General features: G+C 28.1%; 1 protein-coding gene across 1 annotated transcript in view; it reads left to right on the forward strand.

The window, feature by feature from the left end:
* fbn2b (fibrillin 2b) overlaps positions 1-27,039 on the forward strand; it is a 335,304-nt gene that overhangs the window by 88,647 nt on the left and 219,618 nt on the right. Inside the window, exons 5-6 of the mRNA XM_061976207.1 lie at positions 6,277-6,372; positions 14,773-14,868. Of these exons, the coding sequence (XP_061832191.1) occupies positions 6,277-6,372; positions 14,773-14,868 (192 nt within the window). The remainder of the gene's footprint in view (positions 1-6,276; positions 6,373-14,772; positions 14,869-27,039) is intronic.

The following is a 27,039-nucleotide window of genomic DNA, read 5'->3' on the forward strand; positions in this document are numbered from 1 at the left end:
ACATAGTCATAGTTTCTACTTAGGTATATATGTAACATAGTCATAGTTTCTACTTAGGTATATATGTAACATAGTCATAGTTTCTCTTTAGGTATATATGTAACATAGTCATAGTTTCTATTTAGGTCTATATTTAACATAGTCATAGTTTCTACTTAGGTATATATGTAACATAGTCCTAGTTTCTACTTAGGTATACATGTAACATAGTCATAGTTTCTACATGTAAAGACGTCCTTGTAATAAAAAGTGATGCCTTCACTGACATGTGGGAAACATTGTATCCAGGCCCTCCTATACTTAGCTTAGTCTTTCATGCAGACTTAAGCAGATGCTGCTTATGTTTTTCTTCCTTTCTTCCTCCGCATTCCTGCATTTGGCTTTCAGCCTTTAAAAAATCCTAATCGCGAGTTCAACATTCATTTCCCCTCTCTCTCTCTCTCTCTCTCTCTCTCTCTCTCTCTCTCTCTCTCTCTCTCTCTCTCTCTTATGACATGCAGCAGGGGAAAGCTTTTGCATCCCACTGAACATACCATATACAAGCTACTGATTAGCATTAGCAATTTTACATGGCATTTTCAACACTTTGTTCCTGAAAACTACAACTAAGACGCACGTTACGATCAAATAGCTGGTGTGTAACGACTACCGTATTTTTTTTATATAAGCCGCACCCGACAAATGATAAAAAAAATATGACCTGTAAAATAAGCTAAAATAGCTAGCATGCTAACAGTTGGCTTGCGTCAAATATCAACATATATGACTCTATGGTGTATACCTGTAAAATAAGCTCAAAGTGCTAGCATGATAACAGTTAGCATGCATCAAAATATCAACATATGTGACTCTATGGTGTGTACCTGTAAAATAAGTTAAAATAGCTAGCATGCTAACAGTTGGCATGAGTCAAATATCAACATATATGACTCTATGGTTTATACCTGTAAAATAAGCTAAAATAGTTAGCATGCTAACAGTTGGCGTGAGTTAAATATCAACATATATATGACTTTATGGTTTACACCTGTAAAATAAGTTAAAATAGCTAGTATGCTAACAGTTAGCATGCATCGGATTTTTGTCAAATTTTTGTCAGATTTCTGTCTATTTTTTAAAATCTGATTTTTGTCAGATTTTTGTCTGTTTTTTTTAATCTGATTTTTGTCATATTTTTGTCTATTTTCTTAATCAGATTTTTGTCAGATTTCTGTAAAAAAAAATGTAAATCTGATTTGTCATATTTTTGTAAAAACATTTTAAATCTGATTTTTGTCAGATTTTTGTAAAACAATTTGAAATCTGATATTTGTCAGATTTTTTGTAAAAAAAATTAAAATCTGATTTTTGTCAGATTTTTGTAAATTTTTTAAAATCTGATTTTTGTCAGATTTGCAAATTTTTTAAAATCTGATTTTTGTCAGATTTGTAAAAAAAATGTGCTTCAAATATCAACATATATGACTCTATGGTGTATACCTGTAAAATAAGCTCAAAGTGCTAGCATGATAACAGTTAGCATGCATCAAACTATCAACATATGTGACTCTACGGTGTGTACCTATAAAATAAGTTAAAATAGCTAGCATGCTAACAGTTGGCATGCGTCAAATATCAACATATATGACTCTATGGTTTATACCTGTAAAATAAGCTAAAATAGTTAGCATGCTAACAGTTGGCGTGAGTTAAATATCAACATATATATGACTTTATGGTTTACACCTGTAAAATAAGTTAAAATAGCTAGTATGCTAACAGTTAGCATGCATCGGATTTTTGTCAGATTTCTGTCTATTTTTTAAAATCTGATTTTTGTCAGATTTTTGTCTGTTTTTTTAATCTGATTTTTGTCATATTTTTGTCTATTTTCTTAATCAGATTTTTGTCAGATTTCTGTAAAAAAAAATGTAAATCTGATTTGTCATATTTTTGTAAAAACATTTTAAATCTGATTTTTGTCAGATTTTTGTAAAACAATTTGAAATCTGATATTTGTCAGATTTTTTGTTAAAAAAAATTAAATCTGATTTTTGTCAGATTTGCAATTTTTTTTAAATCGGATTTTTGTCAGATTTGTAAAAAAAAAATGTGCGTCAAATATCAACATATATGACTCTATGGTGTATACCTGTAAAATAAGCTCAAAGTGCTAGCATGATAACAGTTAGCATGCATCAAACTATCAACATATGTGACTCTACGGTGTGTACCTATAAAATAAGTTAAAATAGCTAGCATGCTAACAGTTGGCATGCGTCAAATATCAACATATATGACTCTATGGTGTATACCTGTAAAATAAGCTAAAATAGTTAGCATGCTAACAGTTGGCGTGAGTTAAATATCAACATATATATGACTTTATGGTTTACACCTGTAAAATAAGTTAAAATAGCTAGTATGCTAACAGTTAGCATGCATCGGATTTTTGTCAAATTTTTGTCAGATTTCTGTCTATTTTTTAAAATCTGATTTTTGTCATATTTTTGTCTATTTTCTTAATCAGATTTTTGTCAGATTTCTGTAAAAAAAAATGTAAATCTGATTTGTCATATTTTTGTAAAAACATTTTAAATCTGATTTTTGTCAGATTTTTGTAAAACAATTTGAAATCTGATATTTGTCAGATTTTTTGTAAAAAAAATTAAAATCTGATTTTTTTTGTCAGATTTTTGTAAATTTTTTAAAATCTGATTTTTGTCAGATTTTTGTGGAAAAAAAAATAAAATCTGATTTTTGTCAGATTTGCAAATTTTTTTAAATCTGATTTTTGTCAGATTTGTAAAAAAAATGTGCGTCAAATATCAACATATATGACTCTATGGTGTGTACCTGTAAAATAAGTTAAAATAGCTAGCATGCTAACAGTTGGCATGAGTCAAATATCAACATATATGAATTTATGGTTTATACCTGTAAAATAAGCTAAAATAGTTAGCATGCTAACAGTTGGCGTGACTTAAATATCAACATATATATGACTTTATGGTTTACACCTGTAAAATAAGTTAAAATAGCTAGCATGCTAACAGTTAGCATGCATCAAAATATCAACATGTATGACTCTGTGGTGTGTACCTGTAAAATAAGTTAAAATAGCTAGCATGCTAACAGCTAGCATGCATCAAAATATCAAAATACATGACTCTATGGTGTGTACCTGTAAAATAAGCTAAAATAGTTAGCATGCTAACAGTTGGCATGAGTCAAATATCAACATATATGACTCTATGGTGTGTACCTGTAAAATAAGTTAAAATAGATAGCATGCTAACAGTTAGCATGCATCAAAATATCAACATTAATGACTCCGTGGTGTGTACCTGTAAAATAAGTTAAAATAGCTAGCATGCTAACAGTTGGCATGCGTCAAATATCAACATATATCACTCTATGGTGTATACCTGTAAAATAAGCTAAAAGTGCTAGCATGATAACAGTTAGCATGCATCAAAATATCAACATATGTGACTCTACGGTGTGTACCTGTAAAATAAGTTAAAATAGCTAGCATGCTAACAGTTAGCATGAGTCAAATACCAACATATATGACTCTATGGTGTGTACCTGTAAAATAAGTTAAAATACCTAGCATGCTAACAGTTAGCATGCATCAAAATATCAACATATATGGCTCTATAGTGTGTACCTGAAAAATAAGTTAAAATAGCTAGCATGCTACAGTTGCGCTAGCTTTTTTTTTCTCATTTTGCAGCTCATATTTTTGTTACCTACTGCTACCTGGCCAGCGTGCTAACTGTTAGCATTTTTAGTTCAGCTTCAGCATACAATTTCACCAAAATTGCATTTTTAGTCTCCGGTAACCGCCTCATGCTTGGAAAACATGATGAAAATACACAAAATTTGTCAACGTAAGCTAAAAATATGTATTCTTCCCACTAACTTATAGCATGCTAACGTTTACATGTTAGCATGCTAAAGTTAAAATGGTAGTTTTTTAAAGCTTATTTTACAGAGTCATATATTAGAATAGACAGCTTTATTGTCATAAGACATGAAAGCATGTCGAAAATACTTGATGCTTGCTAACCTATAGCATGTTTACGTTTGCATGTTAGCATGCTAAAGTAAAAATGGTAGTTTTTTTAAGCTTATATTACAGTCATATATTAGAATAGACAGCTTTATTGTTATAAGACATGAGAGCAGGCGGACAATACTTGATGCTTGCTAACCTATAGCATGTTTACGTTTGCATGTTAGCATGCTAAAGTTAAAATGGTAGTTTTTTAAGCTTATTTTACAGAGTCATATATTAGAATAGACAGCTTTATTGTCATAAGACATGAGAGCATGTCGAAAATACTTGATGCTTGCTAACCTATAGCATGGTTACGTTTGCATGTTAGCATGCTAAAGTAAAAATGGTAGTTTTTTAAAACTTATTTTACAGAGTCATATATTAGAATAGATTGCTTTATTGTCATAAGACATGAGAGCAGGCGGACAATACTTGATGCTTGCTAACCTATAGCATGTTTACGTTTGCATGTTAGCATGCTAAGGTAAAAATGGTAGTTTTTTAAAACTTATTTTACAGAGTCATATACTAGAATAGATTGCTTAATTGTCATAAGACATGAGAGCAGGCGGACAATACTTGATGCTTGCTAACCTATAGCATGTTTAAGTTTGCATGTTAGCATGCTAAAGTAAAATTTTTAGTTTTTTAAAGCTTATTTTACAGAGTCATATATTAGAATAGACAGCTTTATTGTCATAAGACATGAGAGCATGTCGAAAATACTTGGTGCTTGCTAACCTATAGCATGTTTACGTTTGCATGTTAGCATGCTAAAATAAAATGGTAGTTTTTTTAAAGAATGTTTTACAGAGTCATATATTAGAATAGACAGCTTTATTGTCATAAGACATGAGAGCATGTCGAAAATACTTGATGCTTGCTAACCTATAGCATGTTTAAGTTTGCATTTAGCATGCTAAAGTTAAATTTTTATTTTTTTAAAGCTTATTTTACAGAGTCATATATTAGAATAGACAGCTTTATTGTCATAAGACATGAGAGCATGTCAAAAGTACTTGATGCTTGCTAACCTATAGCATGTTTACGTTAGCATGTTAGCATGCTGAAGTAAAAATTTTAGTTTTTTAAAGCTTATCTTACAGAGTCATATATTAGAATAGACGGCTTTATTGTCATAAGACATGAGAGCAGGCGGACAATACTTGATGCTTGCTAACCTATAGCATGTTTACGTTTGCATGTTAGCATGCTAAAGTAAAATGGTAGTTTTTTAAAGAGTATTTTACAGAGTCATATATTAGTATAGACAGCTTTATTGTCATAAGACATGAGAGCATGTCGAAAATACTTGATGCTTGCTAACCTTTAGCATGTTTAAGTTTGCATGTTAGCATGCTAAAGTAAATTTTTTATTTTTTTAAAGCTTATTTTACAGAGTCATATATTAGAATAGACAGCTTTATTGTCATAAGACATGAGAGCATGTCGAAAATACTTGATGCTTGCTAACCTATAGCATGTTTACGTTAGCATGTTAGCATGCTAAAGTAAAAATGGTAGTTTTTTAAAATTTATTTTACAGAGTCATATATTAGAATAGATTGCTTTATTGTCATAAGACATGAGAGCAGGCGGACAATACGTGATGCTTGCTAACCTATAGCATGTTTATATTAGCATGTTAGCATGCTAAAGTAAAAATTTTAGTTTTTTTAAAGCTTATTTTACAGAGTCATATATTAGAATAGACGGCTTTATTGTCATCAAACAAGAGAGAAGGCTGACAATACTTGATGCTTGCTAACCTATAGCATGTTTACGTTTGCATGTTAGCATGCTAAAGTTAAAATGGTAGTTTTTTTAAGATTATTTTACAGAGTCTTATATTAGAATAGATTGCTTTATTGTCATCAGACAAGAAAGCATTTCAAAAAAATACTTGATGCTTGCTAACTCATAGCCTGCTAACCTTAGCATGCCAGCTATTTTAGCCAATTTTTCAGGTATTCTCATCTCTCAGTCATATGTTTTGGTACTTTGCGCATGATGACTGTTAGCATGCTACAGTTGCGCTAGCTTTTTTTTTCTTCTCATTTTACAGGTCATATTTTTGTTACCTAATACTATCTCTCCAGCGTGCTAACTGTTAGCATTTTCTCTTTCTTTGACGCACTTGCGTCAGAAAATACCGGCCCAAGGCTTGGGAAACAGGATAAAAATGACAGAATATTTGTAATAATATGTTTGTTTCTTCTCCGTCCCCACAGTGCAGTCGTGCAACGTCAGGTGCATGAACGGTGGGAGTTGTGCCGAGGACTCCTGCACGTGTCCTAAAGGCTTCACGGGGAACCACTGCGGACAACGTGAGTGCCGATACTGCACACTTAGCACTTTTGTGCATGGACATGTCCATGATCGGCATTTATTTGCTCGTCATGCTTCTGCACTCAATTGTGAATATACGCTCATAGGCCACATCATTAGGCACACCTGCCCACGGATGAAGGAAACAAAAAAAAGAGTAAAAATGACGGAGCCCCTAAAGGGAAATGCGGGAAATTATTTTTTTTATAATAATTTTTTTTAGACAAGTATCTCGTGCGCACGAGAAACGTTTTATAAAGTTATAAAAACTAAAAATAAAATTAGTTTTTTTTGTTTTTTGTTTTTTTAGACATGTATCTCGTGCGCACAAGAAACGTTTTATAAAGTTATAAAAAAAAATAAAAAAAAGATTATTTTTTCTTATTTTTTATTTTTTTAGACATACATCTCGTGCGCACGAGAAACGTTTTATAAAGTTATAAAAAATAAAAAAATCATTATTTTTTTTGTTTTTTTTATTTTTTTAGACATAGATCTCGTGCGCACGAGAAACGTTTTATAAAGTTATAAAAAATAAAAATTGTTTTGTTTTTTTTGTTTTTTTTAGACATGTATCTCGTGCGCACAAGAAACGTTTTATAAAGTTATAAAAAAAATAAAATAAAGAATAGATTATTTTTTGGTATATTTTATTTTTTTAGACGTGTATCTCGTGCGCACGAAAAACGTTTTATAATGTTATAAAAAATAAAAATAAAATATATATATATATATATTTTTTTTAGACATGTATCTCGTGCGCACGAGAAACGTTTTATAAAGTTATAAAAAAAATAAAATATGAAATAGTTTATTTTTAGTTATTTTTAATTTTTTTAGACATATATCTCGTGCACACGGGAAACGTTTTATAAAGTTATAAAAAAAAAAGTATAATTTTTTTTTTTTTTTAGACATGTATCTTGTGCGCACGAGAAACGTTTTATAAAGTTATAAAAAAAAAAAAAAAAAAAAAAGATAATTTTTTGTTATTTTTTATTTTTTTAGACATACCTCGTGCGCACGAGAAACGTTTTATAAAGTAATAAAAAAATAAAAATAAGAAATAGATTTTTTTTTGTTATTTTTTATTTTATAGACATATATCTTGTGCGCACAAGAAATGTTTTATAAAGTTATAAAAAAATTTTTTTTAAATATGTATAATTTTTTTTTTTTAGACATGTATCTTGTGGGCACGAGAAACGTTTTATAAAGCTATAAAAAAAATAAAATAAGAAATAGATTATTTTCTGTTATTTTTAATTTTTTTAGACATATATCTCGTGCGCATGAGAAACGTTCTATAAAGTTATAAAAAAAAAATGTCTAATTTTTTTTTAGACATGTATCTTGTGCGCACGAGAAACGTTTTATAAAGTTATAAAAAATAAAATAAAAAATAGATTATTTTTTCTTATTTTTTATTTTTTAGACATATATCTTGTGCACACGAGAAACGTTTTATAAAGTTATAAAAAAAATGTCAAATTATTTTTTTTTTTTAGACATGTATCTTGTGCGCACGAGAAACGTTTTATAAAGTTATAAAAAAATAAAATAAGAAATAGATTAGTTTTTGTTATTTTTTATTTTTTTAGACATATATCTCATGCGCACGAGAAACGTTTTATAAAGTTATAAAAAAAAAATTATAATTTTTTTTTTTTAGACATGTATCTTGTGCGCACGAGAAACGTTTTATAAAGTTATAAAAAAAAATGTATAATTTTTTTTTTTTTTTAGACATGTATCTTGTGCGCACGAGAAACGTTTTATAAAGTTATAAAAAAATAAAAAATAGATTATTTTTTGTTATTTTTTATTTTTTTAGACATATTTCGTGCGCACGAGAAAAGTTTTATAAAGTTATAAAAAAATAAAAATAAAAAAAAGATTATTTTTTGTTATTTTTTGAGACATATATCTCGTGCGCACGAGAAACGTTTTATAAAGTGATAAAAAAAAAAAAAAATGAAATAGTTTTTTTTTTGTTTTGTTTGTTTTTAGACATATCTCGTGCGCACGGGAAACATTTTATAAAGTTATAAAAAAAAAATGTATAATTTTTTTTTAGACATGTATCTTGTGCGCACGAGAAACGTTTTATAAAGTTATAAAAAAAATAAAAAAAAATAGATTATTTTTTGTTATTTTTTATTTTTTTAGACCTATATCTTGTGCGCACGAGAAACGTTTTATAAAGTTATAAAAAAAATAAAATAAAAAATAGATTATTTTTTGTTATTTGTTTAGACATATATCTCGTGCGCACGGAAAACGTTTTATAAAGTTATGAAAAAAAAAAAAATGTATAATTATTTTTTTTAGACATGTATCTTGTGCGCACGAGAAACGTTTTATAAAGTTATAAAAAAAAAATGTATAATTATTTTTTTTAGACATGTATCTTGTGCGCACGAGAAACGTTTTATAAAGTTATAAAAAAAAAATGTATAATTTTTTTTTTTTTTTTTAGACATGTATCTTGTGCGCACGAGAAACGTTTTATAAAGTTATAAAAAAAATTAAAAAAAATAGATTATTTTTTGTTATTTTTTATTTTTTTAGACCTATATCTTGTGCGCACGAGAAACGTTTTATAAAGTTATAAAAAAAATAAAATAAAAAATAGATTATTTTTTGTTATTTTTTTAGACATATATCTCGTGCGCACGAGAAAAGTTTTATAAAGTTATAAAAAAAATAAAAAAAATGTATAATTTTTTTTTTTAGACATGTATCTTGTGCGCACGAGAAACGTTTTATAAAGTTATTAAAAAAAAAAAGTATAATTTTCTTTTTTAGATATGTATCTTGTGCGCACGAGACACGTTTTATAAAGTTATAAAAAAAAAAAAAAAGATTATTTTTTGTTATTTTTTTAGACATATCTCGTGCGCACGAGAAAAGTTTTATAAAGTTATAAAAAAAATTAAAAAAAATTCTAATTTTTTTTTAGACATGTATCTTGTGCGCACGAGAAATGTTTTATAGAGTTATTAAAAAAAAAAGTATAATTTTTTTTTTTAGATATGTATCTTGTGCGCGCGAGAAACGTTTTATAAAGTTATAAAAAAAAAAAAAGATTATTTTTTGTTATTTTTTTAGACATATATCTCGTGCGCACGAGAAAAGTTTTATAAAGTTATAAAAAAAATAAAAAAAAATGTATAATTTTTTTTTTTAGACATGTATCTTGTGCGCACGAGAAATGTTTTATAAAGTTATTAAAAAAAAAATGTATAATTTTTTTTTTAGATATGTATCTTGTGCGCACGAGAAACGTTTTATAAAGTTATAAAAAAAAAAAAAAGATTATTTTTTGTTATTTTTTTAGACATATATCTCGTGCGCACGAGAAAAGTTTTATAAAGTTATAAAAAAAATAAAAAAAATGTATAATTTTTTTTTTTAGACATGTATCTTGTGCGCACGAGAAATGTTTTATAAAGTTATAAAAAAAAAAAATAATTCTAATTTTTTTTTTCTTTAGACATGTATCTTGTGCGTACGAGAAAAGTTTGATAAAGTTATAAAAAAAAAAAAAAGATTGTTTTTTGTTATTTTTTACTTTTTTAGACATATATCTCGTGCGCACAAGAAACGTTTTATAAGGTTATAAAAAAAATAAAAAAAATAGATTATTTTTTGTTATTTTTTATTTTTTTAGACATATATCTCGTGCGTACGAGAAACGTTTTATAAAGTTAATAAAAAAAATGTATAATTATTTTTTTTAGACATGTATCTTGTGCGCACGAGAAACGTTTTATAAAGTTATAAAAAAAAAATGTATAATTTTTTATTTTTTTTTTAGACATGTATCTTGTGCGCACGAGAAACGTTTTATAAAGTTATAAAAAAAATTAAAAAAAATAGATTATTTTTTGTTATTTTTTATTTTTTTAGACCTATATCTTGTGCGCACGAGAAACGTTTTATAAAGTTATAAAAAAAATAAAATAAAAAATAGATTATTTTTTGTTATTTTTTTAGACATATATCTCGTGCGCACGAGAAAAGTTTTATAAAGTTATAAAAAAAATAAAAAAAATGTATAATTTTTTTTTTAGACATGTATCTTGTGCGCACGAGAAACGTTTTATAAAGTTATTAAAAAAAAAGAAGTATAATTTTCTTTTTTAGATATGTATCTTGTGCGCACGAGAAACGTTTTATAAAGTTATAAAAAAAAAAAAAAGATTATTTTTTGTTATTTTTTTAGACATATCTCGTGCGCACGAGAAAAGTTTTATAAAGTTATAAAAAAAATTAAAAAAAATTCTAATTTTTTTTTAGACATGTATCTTGTGCGCACGAGAAATGTTTTATAGAGTTATTAAAAAAAAAGTATAATTTTTTTTTTTAGATATGTATCTTGTGCGCGCAAGAAACGTTTTATAAAGTTATAAAAAAAAAAAAAAGATAATTTTTTGTTATTTTTTTAGACATATATCTCGTGCGCACGAGAAAAGTTTTATAAAGTTATAAAAAAAATAAAAAAAAATGTATAATTTTTTTTTTTAGACATGTATCTTGTGCGCACGAGAAATGTTTTATAAAGTTATTAAAAAAAAAATGTATAATTTTTTTTTTAGATATGTATCTTGTGCGCACGAGAAACGTTTTATAAAGTTATAAAAAAAAAAAAAAGATTATTTTTTGTTATTTTTTTTAGACATATATCTCGTGCGCACGAGAAAAGTTTTATAAAGTTATAAAAAAAATAAAAAAAATGTATAATTTTTTTTTAGACATGTATCTTGTGCGCACGAGAAATGTTTTATAAAGTTATAAAAAAAAAAAATAATTCTAATTTTTTTTTTCTTTAGACATGTATCTTGTGCGTACGAGAAAAGTTTGATAAAGTTATAAAAAAAAAAAAAAGATTGTTTTTTGTTATTTTTTACTTTTTTAGACATATATCTCGTGCGCACAAGAAACGTTTTATAAGGTTATAAAAAAAATAAAAAAAATAGATTATTTTTTGTTATTTTTTATTTTTTTAGACATATATCTCGTGCGTACGAGAAACGTTTTATAAAGTAAATAAAAAAAAATGTATAATTATTTTTTTTAGACATGTATCTTGTGCGCACGAGAAACGTTTTATAAAGTTATAAAAAAAAAATGTATAATTTTTTTTTTTTTTTTTAGACATGTATCTTGTGCGCACGAGAAACGTTTTATAAAGTTATAAAAAAAATAAAATAAAAAATTTATTATTTTTTGTTATTTTTTTAGACATATATCTTGTGCGCACGAGAAACGTTTTATAAAGTTATAAAAAAAGTAAAATATGAAATAGTTTATTTTTTGTTATTTTTTATTTTTTTAGACATATCTCGTGCGCACGGGAAACGTTTTATAAAGTTATATAAAAAAAAAAATTATAATTTTTTTTTAGACATGTATCTCTTGCGCACGAGAAACGTTTTATAAAGTTATAAAAAAAATAAAATATGAAATAGTTTATTTTTTGTTATTTTTAATTTTTTTAGACATATATCTCGTGCACACGGGAAACGTTTTATAAAGTTATAAAAAAAAAAATGTAGAATTTTTTTTTTTTTAGACATGTATCTTTTTTTATAAAGTTATAAAAAAAAATTATAATTTTTTTTTTTTTTTTAGACATGTATCTTGTGCGCACGAGAAACGTTTTATAAAGTTATAAAAAAAAATAAAATAAAAAATAGATAATATTTTGTTATTTTTTATTTTTTTAGACATACCTCGTGCGCACGAGAAACGTTTTATAAAGTAATAAAAAAATAAAAATAAGAAATAGATTTTTTTTTGTTATTTTTTATTTTATAGACATATATCTTGTGCGCACAAGAAATGTTTTATAAAGTTACAAAAAATTTTTTTTTAAATATGTATAATTTTTTTTTTTAGACATGTATCTTGTGGGCACGAGAAACGTTTTATAAAGCTATAAAAAAAATAAAATAAGAAATAGATTATTTTCTGTTATTTTTTATTTTTTTAGACATATATCTCGTGCGCATGAGAAACGTTCTATAAAGTTATAAAAAAAAAAATGTATAATTTTTTTTTAGACATGTATCTTGTGCGCACGAGAAACGTTTTATAAAGTTATAAAAAAAAAATAAAAAAAAAATAGATAATTTTTTGTTCTTTTTTTTTTTTTTAGACATACCTAGTGCGCACGAGAAACGTTTTATAAAGTAATAAAAAAATAAAAATAAGAAATAGATTTTTTTTTGTTATTTTTTATTTTATAGACATATATCTTGTGCGCACAAGAAATGTTTTATAAAGTTATAAAAATTTTTTTTTAAAATATGTATAATTTTTTTTTTTTAGACATGTATCTTGTGGGCACGAGAAACGTTTTATAAAGCTATAAAAAAAATAAAATAAGAAATAGATTATTTTCTGTTATTTTTTATTTTTTTAGACATATATCTCGTGCGCATGAGAAACGTTCTATAAAGTTATAAAAAAAAAATGTATAATTTTTTTTAGACATGTATCTTGTGCGCACGAGAAACGTTTTATAAAGTTATAAAAAAAAAAAAAAAAAAAGATAATTTTTTGTTATTTTTTATTTTTTTAGACATACCTCGTGCGCACGAGAAACGTTTTATAAAGTAATAAAAAAATTAAAATAAGAAATATATTTTTTTTTGTTATTTTTTATTTTATAGACACATATCTTGTGCGCACAAGAAATGTTTTATAAAGTTATAAAAAAAAAATTTAAAAATATGTATAATTTTTTTTTTTTAGACATGTATCTTGTGGGCACGAGAAACGTTTTATAAAGCTATAAAAAAAATAAAATAAGAAATAGATTATTTTCTGTTATTTTTAATTTTTTTAGACATATATCTCGTGCGCATGAGAAACGTTCTATAAAGTTATAAAAAAAAAATGTATAATTTTTTTTTAGACATGTATCTTGTGCGCACGAGAAACGTTTTATAAAGTTATAAAAAATAAAATAAAAAATAGATTATTTTTTCTTATTTTTTATTTTTTAGACATATATCTCGTGCGCACGAGAAACGTTTTATAAAGTTATAAAAAATAAAAAAAATATTATTTTTTTGTTTTTTTTTGTTTTTTTAGACATGTATCTCGTGCGCACAAGAAATGTTTTATAAAGTTATAAAAAAATAAAATAAGAAATAGATTATTTTTTGTTATTTTTTATTTTTTTAGACATATATCTCATGCGCACGAGAAACGTTTTATAAAGTTATTAAAAAAAAAAAGTATATATATTTTCTTTAGACATGTATCTTGTGCGCACGAGAAACGTTTTATAAAGTTATAAAAAAAAATTGTATAATTTTTTTTTTTTTAGACATGTATCTTGTGCGCACGAGAAACGTTTTATAAAGTTATAAAAAAATAAAATAAAAAATAGATTATTTTTTGTTATTTTTTATTTTTTTAGACATATCTTGTGCGCACGAGAAACGTTTTATAAAGTTATAAAAAAAAGTCTAATTTTTTTTTTTTAGACATGTATCTTGTGCGCACAAGAAACGTTTTATAAAGTTATAAAAAAAATTAAATAAAAAATAGATTATTTTTTGTTATTTTTTGTTTTTTTAGACATATATCTTGTGCGCACGAGAAACGTTTTATAAAGTTATAAAAAATAAAAAATAAAAAAATTATTATTTTTTTTTTTTGTTTGTTTTTTTAGACATGTATCTAGTGCGCACAAGAAATGTTTTATAAAGTTATAAAAAAATAAAATAAGAAATAGATTATTTTTTGTTATTTTTTATTTTTTTAGACATATATCTCGTGCGCACAAGAAACGTTTTATAAAGTTATAAAAAAAAAAATGTATATATATATTTTTTTAGACATGTATCTTGTGCGCACGAGAAACGTTTTATAAAGTTATAAAAAAATTAAATAAAAAATAGATTATTTTTTGTTATTTTTTGTTTTTTTAGACATATATCTCGTGCGCACGAGAAACGTTTTATAAAGTTATAAAAAAAATAAAATAAAAAATAGATTATTTTTTGTTATTTTTTATTTTTTTAGACATATATCTGGTGCGCACAAGAAACGTTTTATAAAGTTATAAAAAAAAATTATAATAATTATTTTTTTTTTTTAGACATGTATCTTGTGCGCACGAGAAACGTTTTATAAAGTTATAAAAAAATTATAATTTTTTTTTTTTTTTTAGACATGTATCTCGTGCGCACGAGAAATATTTTACAAAGTTATAAAAAGAAAATTAAAAAAAAAAATTATTATTATTTATTGCGCATGAGATACATGTCTAAAAAAAAAAAATGTTCCTTCTTATCCCTTTAGGGGCTCCGTAAAAAGTAGTAAAGAAAAGAGGGAAAAAAAGGCATTTCATCATCGTTTTGTTGTTGTTGTTCTTCCAGCTGTGTGCGAGAACGGCTGCCAGAACGGCGGACGCTGCATCGGCCCCAACAGGTGCGCGTGCGTGTACGGCTTCACCGGCCCGCAGTGCGAGAGAGGTGAGAGGTCACGTCGCCATTCCACAACTGAAATCAAAAATCACACTTGCAAAAAAAAAAAAAAAATTGAATTATGGGAGAAAATGCGCTCCAACCCTGAAGTGTGCAAGCCAAACTCGAATGCTACTGCTAACAGTTGGAATGCGTCGAGTGCTAAGTCGTACGACTGAAGCGCGAGCATGTAACATTTGAAAAAATTATTAGCAAAAAGTATTAGCGAGCTAATTTCAGCATGCTAACAGTTGACATGTGTCAAGTATCAATATGCAGTATTTGACTCATCTGAGGGGTTTGGCTGCACAATTAGCAGGGAAAAAAGTTAGCATGTTTAAGTTAGCATGCTAAAATGCTAGCAGTTGACATGTGTCAAATGCAGTATTTGACTCATCTGAGGGGTTTGGCTGCACAATTAGCGGGAAAAAAAAGTTAGCATGTTTAAGTTAGCGTGCTAAGATGCTAACAGTGACATGTGTCAAGTACCAATATATAGTATTTGACTCATCTGAGGTGTTCAGCTGCACAATTAGCTTAAAAAAAAGTTAGCATGTCAAAGTTAGCATGCTAAAATGCTAACAGTTGACATGTGTCAAGTACCAATATATAGTATTTGACTCATCTGAGGTGTTCAGCTGCACAATTAGCTTAAAAAAAAGTTAGCATGTCAAAGTTAGCATGCTAAAATGCTAACAGTCTACATGTATCAAGTATCAATATGCAGTATTTGACTCATTTGAGGGGTTTGGCTGCACAATTAGCTTAAAAAAAAGTTAGCATGTTTAAGTTAGTTTGCTAAAATGCTAACAGTTGACATGTGTCAAGTGCAGTATTTGACTCATCTGAGGTGTTTGGCTGCACAATTAGCAGGGAAAAAAGTTAGCATGTTTAAGTTAGCGTGCTAAAATGCTACCAGTTGACATGTGTCAAGTGCAGTATTTGACTCATCTGAGGGGTTTGGCTGCACAATTAGCAGGGAAAAAAGTTAGCATGTTTAAGTTAGCGTGCTCAAATGCTAACAGTTGACATGTGTCAAGTATCAATATGCAGTATATGACTCATCTGAGGTATTTTGCTGCACAATTATCACAAAAAAAAGTTAGCATGTCAAAGTTAGCGTGCTAAAATGCTAACAGTTGACAAGTGTCAAGTATCACTATGCAGTTTTTGACTCATCTGAGGGGTTTGGCTGCACAATTAGCGGAAAAAAAAGTTAGCATGTTAAAGTTAGCATGCTAAAATGCTAACAGTTGACATGTGTCAAGTATCAATATGCAGTATATGACTCATCTGAGGGGTTTGGCTGCACAATTACCAGGGAAAAAAGTTAGCATGTTTAAGTTAGCGTGCTAAAATGCTAACAGTTGACATGTGCCAAGTATCAATATGCAGTATATGACTCATCTGAGGGGTTCGGCTGCACAATTAGCGGAAAAAAAAGTCAGCATGTTAAAGTTAGCATGCTAAAATGCTAACAGTTGACATGTGTCAAGTATCAATATGCAGTATATGACTCATCTGGAGTGTTTAGCTGCATAATTAGCTAAAAAAACTTAGCATGTTGAAGTTAGCTTGCTAAAATGCTAACAGTTGACATGTGTGAAGTAGCAATATGCAGTATATGACTCATCTGAGGGGTTTGGCTGCACAATTAGCTAAAATGTTAAATGTTAAAATTAGCGTTTTAAAATGCTAACAGTTAACTTGTGTCAAGTATTGACTTACAGTATATTACTCTGAGGTGTTCGGCTGCACATTTGACTAAAAAAGTTAGCGTGCCAAGTTAACTTGTGTCGAGTACTAAAAATACAGTACATGATTTTGGCTGAACAATTAGCTAAACAAGTGAGCATGCTAAGGTTAGCGTGTCAAGATGCTAACATTGAACTTGTATCACGTAGCATATGAGTTCAGCTGCACACTTAGATAAAAAAATAAAAATAAAAAAATAAATAAATAAATATATATATATATATATATATATATATACATATATATATATATATATTTATTTATATATATATATATATATATATATATATAAGAAAAAAAAAATAATGATCCAATTTAAAAAAAATTAATAAAATAGTTAAAAGAAAATAACAAAAATAATAATAATAATAATAATGATAATAAAATTTAAAACATAAAATAAAATAGTTAAAATAAAATGATAAAAATAATAATAATAAAAAATAATAATAATGATAATACAATTTAAAAAATAAAATAAATAGTTAAAATAAAAAAATAAAAAAATAAAAATAAAAATAAATAATAATAATGATAATAAAATAATAATAATAATAATAAAATAGTTAAAATAAAATAATTAAAATAATAATAATTAAAAAAAATATATAATAATAATACAATTTAAAAATAAAATAAAATATTTAAAATAAAATAATGATAATAATAATAATTTTTAAAAAGATAATAAAATTCAAAAAATTAAATGAAATAGTTAGAATAAAAAAATAATGATAATAAAATTTTAAAAATAAAATAGAATAGTTAAAAGAAAATAATAAAAATGATAACAATAAAAAATTATAATCTGCGATGAGGTGGCGACTTGTCCAGGGTGTACCCCGCCTTCCGCCCGATTGTAGCTGTATATATATATATATATATATATATATATATATATATATATATATATATATATATATATATATATATATATATATATATATATATATATATATGCATATGTTGTGTTTGCAACAGAACATTGAGGTTCTGGAGTGTCTTAGACATCTGGCAACAAATGGCGCCCGCAGGAGCGACAACATGGACGCTGTTAGCGGCATGCTCGCCAACCTTTCCTCCTGTAAGAGAGAGAAAGAGTGAGGGAAGGAAGGCAGGAGAGAGGGGTGACAAATGAACATGGAGACCCCAGCTGTGTATACAAAGTGTGCGGTCTGCAAACAACAACATGTCAACAATCTTTGTGTGTTTTTGTTGCCAGATGTCAACTTTACTGCTGTCATTCCTCCCCATGCTGGGACATAGCATTAGGCACACCTGCTCAGTCTGAAACACGTTACATCCCATAATATCTTTGAAATATTGTGACGACTGAAACTTGGACCAACATCAAGTAGTTACAGGTGGCTCACGGGACAATAAATGGAATTTGTTCATAGTAAGAGTGTAACAAAGTGGACATTTTTTAGCAATAAAATTATAATTTTTTATTGTTAGAGCATAAAAAAGTTGAATTTGTATCATTCATTTTTTTTTTTTAGTTAGAGCATAAAAAAGTAGAATTTGTATCAATAAAAAACATATTTTTTTTATAGTTAGAGCGTAAAACAGTAACATTTTTATCACAAAAATTATTTAAAAAAATTGTTAGAGCATAAACAAGTTGAATTTGTATCAATACAAATATTATTTTTATAGTAAGAGCATAAAAAAGTTGAATTTGTGTCAATGAAATATTGTTTTTTTAGTTAGAGCATAACATTTTTTTATTTGTATCAATAAAAGGATGTTTTTTTATAGTTAGAGCATAAAAAAGTTGAATTCCTGTCAATAAAAAAATATTTTTTTATAGTTCGAGCATAAAAAAAAAAAAAAATGTTAGAGCATAAACAAGTTGAATTTGTATCAATAAAATATTTTTTTTTATAATAAGACCATAAAAAAAGTTGAATTTGTATCAATAAAATTATATATATTTTTTATAGTTAGAGCATAATAAAGTTGAATTCCTGTCAATAAAGAAAAAAAGTTTTTGGTTAGAGCATAAAACGGTAAAATCTTATCACAAAAATTGTTGTTAGAGCATAAACAATTTCTATCAATAAAATATATTTTTTATAGTAAGAGCATAAAAAAGTAGATTTTTTTTAATCAATAAAAGGATAATATGTGACAGTAAGTGCATAAAAAAGTTGAATTTGTATCAATAAATATATATATTTTTTGTTAGATCATAAAAAAGTTAAAGTCCTCTCAATAAAAACATGATTTTTTTTTATAGTTAGAGCATAAAACAGTAAAAATTTTATCACAAATATTTTTTGTTAGAGCATAAACAAGTTTAATTTGTATCAATAAAAATATATATTTTTTTATAGTAATTGCATAAAAAAGTTTAATTTGTATCAATAAATGTAACATTTTTATTGTTAGATCATAAAAAAGTTGAATTCCTGTCAATAAGAGGATGGTTTTATATAGTTAGAGCATAAAAAAGTTGAATTTGTATCAATAAAAGGATATTTTTTTTATAGTTAGAGCATAAAAAAGTTGAATTCCTGTCAATAATTAAAAAAAAAAAGTTTATAGTTAGAGCATAAAACGGTAAAATCTTATCACAAAAATTGTTAGAGCATAAACAATTTGTATCAATAGAATATATTTTTTATAGTAAGAGCATAAAAAAGTAGATTTTTATCAATAAAAGGATAATTTGTGATAGTAAGTGCATAAAAAAGTTGAATTTGTATCAATAAATGTAAAAATTTTATTGTTAGATCATAAAAAAGTTGAATTCCTGTCAATAAGAGGATGGTTTTATATAGTTAGAGCATAAAAAAGTAGAATTTTTATCAATATAAGGATGATTTTTGATAGTAAGTGCATAAAAAAGTTTAATTTGTATCAATAAAATTATTATTTTTTTAGTTAGAGCATAACAAAATTGAATTTGTATCAATACAATTATAATTTCTTTAGTTAGAGCTTAAAAAAGTTGAATTCCTGTCAATAAAAAAAAAAAAATTATAGTTAGAGCACTAAACAGTAACATTTTTACCACAAAATTGTTTGTTAGAGCATAAACAAGTTGAAATTGTATCAATAACAATATATATTTTTTATAGTAAGAGCATAAAAAAGTTGAATTTGTATCAATAAATGTAAAATTTTTATTGTTAGATCATAAAAAAGTTGAATTCCTGTCAATAAGAGGATTGTTTTATATAGTTAGAGCATAAAAAAGTAGAATTTGTATCAATATAAGGATGATTTTTGATAGTAAGTGCATAAAAAAGTTTAATTTGTATCAATAAAATTATTATTTTTTTAGTTAGAGCATAACAAAGTTGAATTTGTATCAATACAATTATAATTTCTTTAGTTAGAGCTTAAAAAAGTTGAATTCCTGTCAATAAAAAAATATTTTTTTTATAGTTAGAGCACTAAACAGTAATATTTTTACCACAAAATTGTTTGTTAGAGCATAAACAAGTTGAAATTGTATCAATAACAATATATTTTTTTATAATAAGAGCATAAAAAAGTAGAATTTTTATCAATAAATGTAAAATTGTTATTGTTAGATCATAAACAAGCTGAATTCCTGTCAATAAGAGGATGGTTTTAGCATTGTTAAAGTATAAAAAAGTTGAATTTGTATCAATTAAAGGATACTTTTTTTTATAGTTAGAGCATAAAACAGTAAAATTTGTATCAATATAAGGATGATTTTTGATAGTAAGTGCATAAAAAAGTTTAATTTGTATCAATAAAATTATAATTTCTTTAGTTAGAGCATAAAAAAGTTGAATTCCTGTCAATAAAAAAAAATATTTTCTTATAGTTAGAGCACTAAATAGTAACATTTTTACCACAAAATTGTTTGTTAGAGCATAAACAAGTTGAAATTGTATCAATAACAATATATTTTTTTTATAGTAAGAGCATAAAAAAGTAGAATTTGTATCAATAAATGTAAAATTGTTATTGTTAGATCATAAAAAAGTTGAATTCCTGTCAATAAGAGGATGGTTTTAGCATTGTTAAAGTATAAAAAAGTTGAATTTGTATCAATTAAAGGATACTTTTTTATAGTTCGAGCATAAAAAAGTTGAATTCCTGTCAATAAAAAAAATATTTTTTTTATAGTTAGAGCATAAAACAGTAAAATTTGTATCAATATAAGGATGATTTTTGATAGTAAGTGCATAAAAAAGTTTAATTTGTATCAATAAAATTATAATTTCTTTAGTTAGAGCATAAAAAAGTTGAATTCCTGTCAATAAAAAAAAAAAATAATTTATAGTTAGAGCATAAAACAGTAACATTTTATCACAAAAAAAAAATAAAAAAAAAATGTTAGAGCATAAACAAGTTGAATTTGTATCAATAAAATATTTTTTTTTATAATAAGACCATAAAAAAAGTTGAATTTGTATCAATAAAATGATAATTTTTTATAGTTAGAGCATAAAAAAGTTGAATTCCTGTCAATAAAAAAACAAAACTTTATTGGTTAGAGCATAAAATGGTAAAATCTTATCACAAAAATTGTTGTTAGAGCATAAACAATTTGTATCAATAAAATATATTTTTTATAGTAAGAGCATAAAAAAGTTGAAGTTGTATCAATAAATATATATATTTTTTTGTTAGATCTTAAAAAAGCTGAATTCTTGTCAATAAAAACATGATTTTTTTTATAGTTAGAGCATAAAACACTCAAAATTGTATCACAAACATTTTTTTGTTAGAGCATAAACAAGTTGAATTTGTATCAATAAATTTTTTTTTTATAGTAATTGCATAAAAAAGCTGAATTTGTATCAATAAATGTCAATACATTTTTATTGTTGGATCATAAAAAAGTTGAATTCCTGTCAATAAGAGGATGGTTTTATATAGTTAGAGCATAAAAAAGTTGAATTTGTATCAATTAAAGGATATTTTTTTATCGTTAGAGCATAAAAAAGTTGAATTCCTGTCAATAATAAAAAAAAAAGTTTATAGTTAGAGCATAAAACGGTAAAATCTTATCACAAATATTGTCGTTAGAGCATAAACAATTTCTATCAATAAAATATATTTTTTATAGTAAAAGCATAAAAAAGTAGATTTTTTTTATCAATAAAAGGATAATATGTGATAGTAAGTGCATAAAAAAGTTGAATTTGTATCAATAAATGTACAATTTTTATTGTTAGATCATAAAAAAGTTGAATTCCTGTCAATAAGAGGATGGTTTTATATAGTTAGAGCATAAAAAAGTAGAATTTGTATCAATATAAGGATGATTTTTGATAGTAAGTACATAAAAAAGTTTAATTTGTATCAATAAAATTATAATTTCTTTAGTTAGAGCATAACAAAGTTGAATTTGTGTCAATAAAATTATAATTTCTTTAGTTAGAGCATAAAAAGTTGAATTCCTGTCAATAAAAAAATATATTTTTTATAGTTAGAGCACTAAATAGTAACATTTGTATCACAATATTGTTTGTTAGAGCATAAACAAGTTGAAATTGTATCAATAACATTATATTTGTTTATAGTAAGAGCATAAAATAGTATAATTTTTATCAATAAATGTAAAATTGTTATTGTTAGATCATAAAAAGTTGAATTCCTGTCAATAAGAGGATGATTTTAGCATTGTTTTGTGAATTTTGCAGGACATATACCTAGAAGCCAACTATTTTGTTGACGCTACCTGGCTATTGTGCTAACCTAAGTTAGCATTTCAATTCGGCTCACACGCAATTTTCCCTGAAACGTCATTTAGTATTTGTTATTGATGAGTCATTCACATGTCACACTATAAACGCTCCAGTATTGATGTCCCTCCATTCCTGGACGCCATTGTTGCGAGGCCACGCATTTCCCTCCGTAAACACACGCAAATAACCGTGGACGCCTTGATGGATTTCGTCCTGGCGGCAGCAACAATGACATCAATGTTTTCACGTGTGAAAGTGGTTAGGGCCGAGGGAGCAGATAAGTGCGGGAGTTGATGCGTGCTTCCTGTTAAAGCCATTCACTCTCTCTCTCTCTCTCTCTCTCTGGCTTGTATACGCCACGTTACGCTGCAGGCCAGGGAAAAGTTTCAAGATAAGAAACGCCGCTACGCTCGGGAGAAACAAACTACTAAACACACACCAGAGACATTTATTTATGTGAGGAGGGGGCGGGACTAGACCATGCACTTCACACACTTTCATGTACTTCGGACCTTCTTGAGACCTCTGGAAAAATCCTACCTCTTTAGGACCAGCCTTTCTAGATATATAAAGATGTGTATTTACAACATTAATAATATATACATATTATGCAAATTAAAAAAAAAAAAAAGTTTTTAGTTATTTTTTTTATTTTTAGGGCCCGTATGGCCCATTGTAAAAGGAATCCCAACGGGAGTCCTTTTACAATGGGACATAAGGACCTATTGAATTTGTAACGTTTTATTCTTTCTTATTATTATTAGGGCCCGCATGGCCCATTGTATAAGGACTCCCAAAGGGAGTCCTTATGCAATGGGACATAAGGACCTATTGTATTTGTAAGATTTTATTATTCTTTATTCTTCCGCCGCCACAACAAACTGTAATTTGACCCACTTAACATGCTTCAAAACTCACCATATTTGACCCACACATCAGGACCTGCGAAAATTGCCTTTTAATAAAAAAACCAAACCCCAAAACTCAAAATTGCGCTCTAGCGCCCCCTAGGGGAAAAAAAACTAGACTGCCTATATCTCCCACTAGGAAGATCGGAGAGACATAAAACAAAAACCTGTATGTAGGTCTGACTTAGACCTAGTTTTCATAATTGTATATCATCGGGCAGAAATCAACAGGAAGTTGGCAATTCCCCCTTCAAGACAAAAAAGTACTAAAAACAGTCACTTTTGCCTCTTTGAGCTGTAATTTGACCCCCTTAACACGCTTCAAAACTGAACACACACATCAGGACTGGCAAAAATTGCGATCTAATAAAAAAAAAAACCTAACCCCAAATTTAAAAATTGCGCTCTAGAGCAATTTTTGAATAAAACGGAGAAAAAACTGCTCCTCGGAAGAAAAAAATGACAAAACTGCCTGTAACTCCCACTGGGAAGGTCGGAGAGACATGAAACAAAAACCTCTCCGTAGGTCTCACTTAGACCTACATTTCATAAATTGACAACCCCCAGCAAAAATCAACAGGAAGTTTGCAATTCCCCCTTCAAAACAAATTTTTTGTAAAAACCGGTCACCTTCCTTCAAAATCTATCTCCTCTGAGCGCGTTTGTTGTTTACGCTTCAAACTAACACAGGAGAGAGATTGAACCCTTGTGTATAAAAGTATAGAACAGCTTTTTAATACCTGCTCCGGTTTTGATTTTATGACCTTTCAAAGACCCGCTGCACTGATGCTGCTGCGCTGCTGTTTTTAGGGCCCGCAATGGCCCATTGCAAAAGGACTCCCACAGGGAGTCCTTATGCAATGGGACATAAGGACCTATTGTATTTGTAAGGTTTTATTATTCTTTCTTTCTTTCTTTCTTTCTTTCTTTCTTCTTCCGCCGCCTCTTTGAGCACTAATTTGACCCACTTAACATGCTTCAAAACTCACCATATTTGACCCACACATCAGGACCTGCGAAAATTGCCTTTTAATAAAAAAACCAAACCCCAAAACTTAAAATTGCGCTCTAGCGCCCCCTAGGAAAAAACAAAACAGACTGCCTGTAACTCCTACTAGGAAGGTCGGAAAGACATGAAACAAAATCCTCTATGTAGGTCTGACTTAGACCTAGTTTTCATAATTGTACATCCTTGGGCTAAAATCAACAGGAAGTTGGCAATTCCCCCTTCAAGACAAAAAAAAGTACTAAAAACAGTCACTTTTGCCTCTTTGAGCTGTAATTTGACCCCCTTAACATGCTTCAAAACTCACCGAACTCAACACACACATCAGGACTAGCAGAAATTGCGATCTAATAAAAAAACCTAACCCCAAATATAAAAATTGCGCTCTAGAGCAATTTTTTTAATAAAACGGAGAAAAAACTGCTCCTCGGAAGACAAAAATGACAAAACTGCCTGTAACTCCCACTGGGAAGGTCGGAGAGACATGAAACAAAAACTTCAATGTAGGTCTCACTTAGACCTACATTTCATAATGGTACATTCTTGGGCTAAAATCAACAGGAAGTTGGCAATTCCCCCTTCAAGACAAAAAAGTACTAAAAACAGTCACTTTTGCCTCTTTGAGCTGTAATTTGACCCCCTTAACATGCTTCAAAACTCACCGAACTGAACACACACATCAGGACTAGCAAAAATTGCGATCTAATAAAAAAAAAACCTAACCCCAAATTTAAAAATTGCGCTCTAGAGCAATTTTTTTAATAAAACGGAGAAAAAACTGCTCCTCGGAAGACAAAAATGACAAAACTGCCTGTAACTCCCACTGGGAAGGTCGGAGAGACATGAAACAAAAACTTCAATGTAGGTCTCACTTAGACCTACATTTCATAATGGTACATTCTTGGGCTAAAATCAACAGGAAGTTGGCAATTCCCCCTTCAAGACAAAAAAGTACTAAAAACAGTCACTTTTGCCTCTTTGAGCTGTAATTTGACCCCCTTAACATGCTTCAAAACTCACCGAACTGAACACACACATCAGGACTAGCAAAAATTGCGATCTAATAAAAAAAAAAACCTAACCCCAAATTTAAAAATTGCGCTCTAGAGCAATTTTTGAATAAAACGGAGAAAAAACTGCTCCTCGGAAGAAAAAAATTACAAAACTGCCTGTTACTCCCACTGGGAAGGTCGGAGAGACATGAAACAAAAACCTCTCCGTAGGTCTCACTTTGACCTACATTTCATAAATTGACTACCCCCAGCAAAAATGAACAGGAAGTTTGCTATTCCCCCTTCAAAACAAATTTTTTGTAAAAACCAGTCACCTTCCTTCAAAAACGAACTCTGAGCGCGTTTGTCGTTTCGCCTTCAAACTAACACAGGAGAGAGATTGAACCCTTGTGATTACAACAACAGAAGCGCTTTTTAATTAACTGCTCCGGTTTTGATTTTATGACCCTTCAAAGACCCGCTGCGCTGATGCTGCTGCAATGCTGTTTTTTTAAGATGGCTGTTTAAAAGCAGGAAGCACCAACGTGCCCACACAATGCAGACAAGGTAGGTACACTAGACAAAAGTATTGGGACACTTCAGACTACAAGTAGACAAAAGTATTGGGACACTTAGGACTAGCACCTGCCAAATACGCGGGCCCGAACAACGCTGCTTGCAGCTTTAATTATTATTATTATTATTCTTCCGCAGCTTTGCGCTGTAATTTGACCCCCTTAACATGCTGCAAAACTCACCAAATTTGACGCCCACATAAATAAACGCGAACAAAACTTTTTGGTAAAAAGAATCAAACCCCAAAACTCAAAACTGCACTCTAGCGCCCCCTAGAAGGAAAACTGCCTCTAACTCCCAGTACAAATGTCGTAGAGACATGAAAGAAATACCTCTATGTAAGTCTCAATTAGACCTACTTTTCATTAATTATATTCCTCGGGCAAAAATCAACAGGAAGTTGGCCATTCCCCCTTCAAGACAAAAATGTACTAAAACAGTCATTTTTGTCTCTTTGAGCTGTAATTTGACCCCCTTAACACGCTTCAAAACTCACCAAACTGAACACACACATCAGGACTGGCAAAAATTGCGATCTAATAAAAAAACCTAACCCCAAATCTCAAAATTGCGCTCTACCGCAATTTTTGAATAAAACGCAGAAAAAACTGCTCCTCGGAAGAAAAAAATTACAAAACTGCCTGTAACTCCCACTGGGAAGGTCGGAGGACTACCACTGGACAAAAGTATTGGGACACTTAGGACTACCACTGGACAAAAGTATTGGGACACTTAGGACTACCACTTGACAAAAGTATTGGGACACTTACACTGGACAAAAGTATTGGGACACTTACACTGCACAAAAGTATTGGGACAATTAGGACTACAACTTGACAAAAGTTTTGGGACACTTAGGACTAAAACTGGACACAAGTATTGGGACACTTAGGAATAAAACTGGACAAAAGTATTGGGACACTTTGGACGAAAACTGGACAACACTATTGGGACACTTGGGACTAAAACTTGACACACGTTTTGGGACACTAAGGACTACAACTTGACAAAAGTATTGGGACACTTCGGACTACCACTAGACAAATGTATTGGGACACTTAGGACTAAAACTGGACAAAAGTATTGGGACACTTAGGACTAAAACTGGACAAAAGTATTGGGACACTTAGGACTACCTCTGGACTAAAGTATTGGGACACCTACACTGGACACAAGTATTGGGACACTTAGGACTAAAACTGGACAAAAGTATTGGGACACTTGGGACGAAAACTGGACAAAAGCATTGGGACACTTAGGACTAG

This window comes from Nerophis lumbriciformis, linkage group LG14, assembly GCF_033978685.3.
Source record: "Nerophis lumbriciformis linkage group LG14, RoL_Nlum_v2.1, whole genome shotgun sequence".
In the NCBI taxonomy this organism is placed as follows: domain Eukaryota; kingdom Metazoa; phylum Chordata; class Actinopteri; order Syngnathiformes; family Syngnathidae; genus Nerophis; species Nerophis lumbriciformis.